A 7964-nucleotide genomic window follows, 5' to 3' on the forward strand; every position below is an offset into this window, starting at 1 on the left:
AATAACCCTAAGCCTATATAAAAAAGCAAACACACACACAAGAAAACAAAAAACCCTTACAAAATCCTAAAACCCTATAAAACACTAAAAGTATAAAAAGAAACAAAAACAAAACAAAACACAACAACAAGAAGAACAAAATCACACAAAAAACTACAATTATCCTAAAATTATTTATAAACACTAAAAAGCCCTAAAACCCTGAAATACCTTAAATAAATAAATAAATAAATGAATAAATAAATAAATAAATAAAATAAAAATAAACCTCAACCCTACCCAAAACAAACAAACAAACAAACAAACAAAAAACTTATAAGGACAAAAAACCTACCAAATTTAAAACCATTAAAACCCTAAAACTCTAAATAACACAAAGGGCTTTACCCTCCCGCACACCCCCCCCCTCTAAAAAAAAAAAAAAAACCTGAAAACTGTAAAATACTAAAAAGCCCGAAAAAAGCCCAAAACATTAGAAAAAGTAAATCAAAAGAAAAAAAAATCTAGAATCTTTAAACAAATACTGAAATAGTCCTAAAATACAAAAAAAAAAAAAAAGAAAAAAGAAAAAAAAAGAAAAAGAAGAGAAAAATAAAATTCTGAAAACACACCTATTAGCTAGGCAGTCATTCAACTTACAGAGTTTAGCCTGCTTCTGAGTGCTGGTATTAAAGGGGAATAAAACTATACTTGACTCCTTTTTGTTTGTATAATTGTTTTCTAAAATTTTTTTTTTCTCTGTGGGTAAGTATATGTGTGTGTGCGTGTGTGTGTGTCTGTGTGTGTGTGTGTTGTCCAAAGAGGTCATCAGATCTTCTAGAACTAGAATTGCAGGTGGTTGTGAACAACCATGTGGGTGTTAGAAATTGAACCCTGGTCCTGTGCAAAAGCAATCAGTGGGCCTAAGCAGTGAGCTATCTCCTCAGTCCTTTCTGCTTGCTCTAATCTCTACTTCACTATTCATCTTGCCTAAATATGTCTTTATTCCTACTTCTTCTGTCTGTTTTTATGTGATGAATTCTTGTTTGCTTTTCTCTTGTTTCTCCAATTACAGCACCAAGATTCTTCATTTCCTTTTGTTTTGGAAGATTCTCAAGGAATCTTAAATCCAGACTTTAGGGCAGTTATTTAAAATTCACACCTGGGGATTAATCTTCAGAAAATTATTTTTGGGAAAAACATGTGATTATTTCAACATCTATAGTAGTGTGGGGGCATTATTCTCCCTACGTCATGTACACTTAAGATCTTTAGATACCTCCTTCCCTGTGATAGCCTTGCAGCTCACTGAGTGACATGTGCATTTGATGATAAATGATACACAAACTTTGAAGCACCTTACCATATCCTGTCACCCATATCATGTTCAACATAGCAAGAACCACAAGTGAGTTGAAAAATACAAATACATTTTTTAGTGTCTTGAAGCTAAAATCCCCAAATTAATCAAAATATTATTTGGACTCTGTTACTTTATACCAGTGTTTTTTTTTAAGTGTACAAGTCGCAGGCCTTTTCTGTGACCCTTTGCACAGGTTTACAGTGTCCTTTTACCATCTTCATCCTCCCCACTATCCTCCATTGCTATCAGATCTCCCCCCTCCTGCTGCGCTTACTCTTCCAAAATACCTCCTATTTTTTAATGTCCCTTATTAAATTTATATTTTTACAATAGTCATTTTGAGTTTTACTTGTCTAACCTAATATATAGTATTTAACCATTCCATCCATTTTTTTGAAAACAAAGCGCTGCACTAATACACATAGATGAGAAATATATTTCTCTCTCTCTCTCTCTCTCTCTCTCTCTCTCTCTATCTCTCTCTCTCTCCTTCTGTCTCTCATTTTTAAGGCATTCATCCAGTAGTTGACATCTTAAATCACTCCATAGCATGTATGTTTCATACAGTGAGGCAATCAATATTGATGATATGGATATGTAGTGGTCCTTCTTAGATTTTTTTTTTTGTGAACTTAAATCAACCTGGGAAGATAGAATCTCAGATAAAGATCCTCCATCACATTGGCCTGTTGCCACACCTTAAGGAATGATTTTTTTTTGATGACTGTTGTTGAAGGATCTAGCTCTCTATGGATAGTGTCATATCCTATGAAGATGATGTACAGGGTACGGTGGGGACCGTGGAAGGTACTGAAAAGGATTTTTTTTGAAGAACTGAAGATCTATGTGCCATGAACAATTAAAGTGTCCTCTAATTTGTAAGTAAATTTTATACATACCTGTGTCCAGTATTCTGTCTACACATATTTCAAAACTAAAATTACCTCATCTATTTCATCCTGTTTTACTGCATTTAATCTATGAAATTACTTATAATCAGAAGTGCTGGTAAATTTTAAAAACCTTTAAAATATGACTGGGAGATATCAGGTTTTTTTTTTTTAATTTTATCACAACTTTGTAAGCATGCCCAAGATCTATGTTGTCCTCTTACTTTCCAAAGAATCCATAATTCATGATTGCCATTGGTTTCAATACATGTCATTTAACCCTGTCAAATTCCAGGTTTGTTTGCATAAAAATAGTCCTCCTCTAACTGTGGGTTTTCATAAAGTGAAAATTGGTGTGCTATCCAGTGTGCTGCCTCAAAGAATCTGGCAATATTTATGATAAGAAGCACAGCTTAAAAATAACCAAGGGAAAGGTTGGAACATGAAAAATAACCACCATGGATGTTGTCAAGGCAGAAACCGAAGACTTTCTCAGAACGAAAATAAAAACAAAAATGAAACAAAACAAAACACAAACCAAACAAATAAATAAAAATTCAACAACCAAACAATAAAAACCATGCAAGGGTGTAATTCTTTGGCAGAATATTACTCAGATCATCAGGCCTTTCAGTTGGGATTTCATTTACTATTTCTAGGAGGCCATATGAAAAGGTAAATTCGAGATGCTGAATGTTTCTGAGTGTAACTAGGGAAGGAACCAGCCTGAGAGGGGTTCTATGATGTAAGCTGAACTAGGGTGATGTCACAGAGCACTGGCTGGAGGTTGCGCATCTATTCCACTTGGAGGCGCTAGAATCCATTCAAGGTGAGTTCACTATCTTCACAGTGGTGTGTCAAAGCCAGGTCATTTTTTCCCACAGGCTTTTGGTGCCTGGTCTGTATCAGGAGATCTTGACGACTAGGATATTTTTCTATGGGTAAGTACATTTATGAAGTAATTGGGACCCTCATAGCTACAGAAAGCTAAAAATTTTCTCTACTACAGTGAGTTACTGTACATTCTACTTTCCCCATGTTTATTAGCAAGGGAGATGAATGGTCTAGGTTAGTTTATCTCCTGAATTTATTATCCTTGCTAACCATATCTAGATCACAATTCCACTAAAATGCCAAAGCTCCTGTTTGTCCATGTGCATGTTAGAAGTTATTAGTTCTAAAAGGCTGATATTTCCTCGACTTTTTGAGTTGTTCTTGAAATCAGTGATGCAATGGCTTCATCGAATAATTCTGAAGCTGGGTCAGGAGAAACAATAAAGAAGGACAGTGGTGTGCTGTGTCCCTGGGAAGATATTTGTGAATGCAAGAACTTAGCTCAGAGCTTACGCGTACAAGAGAATCATGGTGACCCCTCTGGCCTTTTTTTTTTTTTCTCTTCTTCTTGATCATTGGGGGTAATTGTCATAGCACCACCTAAGTTGACATAGAAATTCAAGGAGAGGATCCTCATCAGAGACAAATTTACTCAGGTCTGAAGAAATAAATGTTGATCTGAGTATGTTATTCTGAGCTCTAGAGAATTACTTGTTAATTACACTATTTTTATTTCCTTGTTTCCCTTGTTTCTTTGTTTCTTTGTTTGTTTGTTTGCTTGCTTGGTTAATTTTATTTGAGTTTCTGTATGTTTAGATTTGGCTGTCAGGAAACTCACTGTGTAGACCAGACTAGTCTTTCTCTCACTAAGGTCTGCCTCACTCTGCCTCTTGAGTACTATGATTAAAGTTATGGGTCACTACCACTTCCTATTAACTTCTCCATTTGATTGTTTGTTTTGTTATTTTTTGTTTGAATTTCTCTTTTGTTTGTTTTTCGTTTGATTTTCGTTTGTTTTCTTTTACTTGATGTTGTTGTTGTTGTTGTTGTTGAGACAGGGTTCCTCTCTATAGCACTGACTGCCCTGGAACTCACTTTGTAGACCAGGCTGGTCTCTAATTTAGAAATCTGCCTGTCCTTGCCTTCTGAGTTCTGGGATTAAATGTGTGTACCACCATGGCTGACTTATTAACTTCTTATTTTTATAAAATTAATTTTAGGAGCTCAAAACTGTTTAGCACAATCTTCTTCACCTGCTCAGAAGTTCTCTTAGAGAAGAGTCTTGGTCCAGCATTCACTCCCAACCCATAACCATTGCCCATCAGGAATTCATATATATGACAGAGGCAACAGCATTGCGTCTGGTTTAAACGGGCAAGATCTTCAGTCCCAGGCAATGAGCAAGTATGATATTTGAAGGGAATGGAAGCCACAAGACAGTGTGATCTACCACAACAGGTCTACAGCCAGGTAGAAGACAATACATCTGAAGAGTCTGAGCATGACATCACTCAAGAAGAAGAGTAGGAGGAAGCCTTCTTCCCAGGCCCTGGGGAATATTGTTGGCTGCAGAATTTCTCACGGGTGGAAGGAAGGTAATGAGCCTGTCACCCATTGGAAGGCCATCATTCTAGGTCAACTGCCAACAAACCCTTCTCTTTATTTGGTGAAGTATGACGGAATTGACAGTGTCTACGGACAGGAGCTCCACAGCGATGAGAGGATTTTAAATCTTAAGGTCTTGCCTCACAAAGTAGTTTTTCCTCAGGTGAGGGATGTCCACCTCGCAGGCGCACTGGTTGGCAGAGAGGTACAACACAAATTTGAGGGGAAAGATGGCTCTGAGGACAACTGGAGTGGGATGGTGCTAGCCCAGGTGCCATTCTTACAGGACTATTTTTACATTTCCTACAAGAAGGATCCGGTCCTCTACGTCTATCAGCTCCTGGATGACTACAAGGAAGGTAACCTCCACATCATTCCAGAGACCCCTCTGGCTGAGGCGAGATCAGGTGATGACAATGACTTCTTAATAGGTTCCTGGGTGCAGTACACCAGAGATGATGGATCCAAAAAGTTTAGAAAGGTTGTTTACAAAGTTCTAGCCAATCCTACTGTGTACTTTATCAAATTTCTCGGTGACCTCCATATCTATGTCTATACTCTGGTGTCAAATATCACTTAAATTGAAAAAAAATCACAAAGTACAGAAATGTAAACTTATAAGATTGAAAAAAAAATGTTTGTTTTCCTGTGTTGGGTACCTATGGGTCTTTGACAACCTCAGTATCTTTGTCAATAAAATTTGTTTTGTTCTAAAAATTAATACGTGTGACATGACATGCTTTTAGTGAACACTTTGTTGGAAGAGATGGACTATGGTAGAAAGAACATCAAAGGAAGATGAAAGTTGCAACGCAGGCTGTGAACAGTGCATACATCTAATATCACACAGGCTAAAATGGACAGGACTTAGATTCTGTGGTCTGCATAGTGAGCAAAGAATTGGAGATATGACTTAGAGGAGCAGGGATGGCAGCAAAAAATGGATTTTTAGGAAGAAGCAGAGAAAGACAGGACATAGATAGAATCTCTGGTATGAAGTCTGAGGGAGAAACAACAAGTTGGGGAAAAAGTGATAGATAAAAGGAATGTGGCCTTGTTACACAAAGTGCAACCCAGAAAACTGATCCAAAGAGATTCAGAAATCAGACAAAATAAGGTTTCATTTGAATAATGAAACCAAATGAAACTTGTCTCTCATTTTAAGATTTATTATCTTTATTTATATGGGTGGGAGTAGGGCATGAGCTTGAGAGTATAGGTGACCACAGAGATATGAGTTGTCAGATCCCATGGAGCTGGCATTAAAGCTGACTGTTAACCATTGGATATGAATTCAAGAAAACAAATCCATTTTTTTTTTTGCAGTACAGTAGTGCTCTTGACAACATGGTCATCTATTCCCATTAAGATATCTTTTTAAGAAATCCAATATTAACATGCAGAAAAGAGACCAGGTAGAAGTTAAGAAAGATTAAATTGATGGTGACCTTTAAAAACAATAAAGGACACACAAAGGACTAGAGGACACTGAGGGACAAATGAATTCTAAGATGAAGTTCTCAAAATGTGAAGCAGAAGACCCAGGAAGAATAGAAATTTTGTGCAAATAGTTAAAATTGGGCATATCCACATTAGGTTCTTTGGTTTCTTAACAAATAGCCAGCTGATCAGATCAAAGAGTAATTTAAAAGAGAAAATGAATAAACTGTGAGATAATATATGGTGGGGCGTGGATCCTGAGTTCTTTCCCTGTGCAATCTTTGCCTGGGATGAATCCTGTGATCTTTTGGAGGTCTCTGTTGAGTGCCCCAGATGACCATCAAAAAGCTCACCACTGGCCTGTTCCCCTGGCTCTCCTCCAAACATCTGACTCCCAACATACCTATGTACCATTTCAGCCTGTCTATTCCCTGGAAATTCCTGTCTCAAATTTATGTGTGACCTCCTTCTCATAAAACAGTGAAGGTGTACTCAATGCATATGTGCTGATCTCTTTTCTATGCCAGTTCTCATGGGTTTCAAACTCTATGAGGTTGCCCAATATGTTGGTCACTACTCCTGAGTAGCCCCTGTGCTTCATGGGGGTCTTAATGGGTCCCATATGCACTCTGAGTGTTTCTTTTGTTTGTTTGTTTGGTTGGTTTTATTGTTGTTGTAGGTTTTTTGTTTGTTTTTGTTTTGTTTGTTTGTTTTTGTATTGTTTTTTGTTTTTGTTTTTAGTCAGGCTTGTCATGGACTCAATCATTTGTGTTTTTTCTCTAGAATAAGTTTGAATGCCAAATGACTTGAAAATACTCTTTATTGTTGATTAATTTTGATATCTGGGAGAGTTTCTATGCTAGCTGGATGTCTTAATTAGGGTTTCAATGCTGTGAAAAACCACTATGACTAAGACAACTCATTAGAGACATTTCATTAGGGCTTTTCAACATTTCATTGCAGTTTCAGAGGTTCAGTCCACTATCATCAAGGAAGTGAACATGCAAGTGTCTGGGCATATGTAGTGGTGGAGAGGAAGCTTAGAGTCTTCTGCATGCAGGGATGTTGTCTTCCACACTGAGCAGAGCTTTAAAGCCTCACAGTGATATGCTTCCTCCAAAAAGGCCACACCCACTCCTACAAGGCCACACCTCCTCATAGGCCAACTACATTCAGAGTGCCATACTGGTTTCATAGCAACTTGAAAAGATCTAGAGTCTTGCAAGAGGAGGAGCCTCAGTTGAGAAAATGCCTCATTAAGATCAAGCTTTTAGGAATTTTCTTAATTGGTGGGAGAAGACCCAGTTCATTGTGGGTGGGGACACCCTTGTGGTGGTAGTCTTGTGCTCCTTATGGAAGCAAGACTTAAGGAGCATGTCAATAAGCATCACCACTCCATGGCCTATGCATGAGCTTCTGGCTCCAGGAACCTGTGTTGTTTCAGTTTCTTTCCAAACTACTTTGATGATGAACAGCAATGTGGAATATAAGCTGAATAAAACTTTTGCTATTGAATTAGCTCTTTGGACATGGTATGTTCTTACAACAATAGAAACCTTAAGTAAGACAATTTCTTAGAGGAACAAAATATCTAATACTACCACTGTCACTTATCCTATAAGGACAAATAATGTGTAGATATTTTATTTTAATTTAAAGGTAAGATATTCTCATGTATATAATGACATGCAATTGTTCTAGTTTGCTTCTTTCTCACACTGAAGAATACTAACATCAAACATAACTTGGGAATATAAGGGTTATTAGCTTACATGTTACAGACTATTACCAAGGAAGGCAAAACAGGAACTTGAAGCATTACCAGGAAAGAGTGCTTATTGCTAGACCCTATC

At 37.2% G+C, this 7964-nt stretch overlaps 1 protein-coding gene across 1 annotated transcript; it reads left to right on the forward strand.

The window, feature by feature from the left end:
* Positions 1-4567: 4567 nt before the first annotated feature.
* On the forward strand, positions 4568-5251 carry Gm21184 (predicted gene, 21184). The gene has a single exon (XM_017318875.1). The coding sequence runs from the start codon at positions 4568-4570 to the stop codon at positions 5249-5251; it is 684 nt and encodes a 227-aa protein (XP_017174364.1).
* Positions 5252-7964: the final 2713 nt, after the last annotated feature.

This window comes from Mus musculus, chromosome Y (assembly GCF_000001635.26).
Source record: "Mus musculus strain C57BL/6J chromosome Y, GRCm38.p6 C57BL/6J".
NCBI classification, from domain to species: Eukaryota; Metazoa; Chordata; class Mammalia; order Rodentia; family Muridae; genus Mus; species Mus musculus.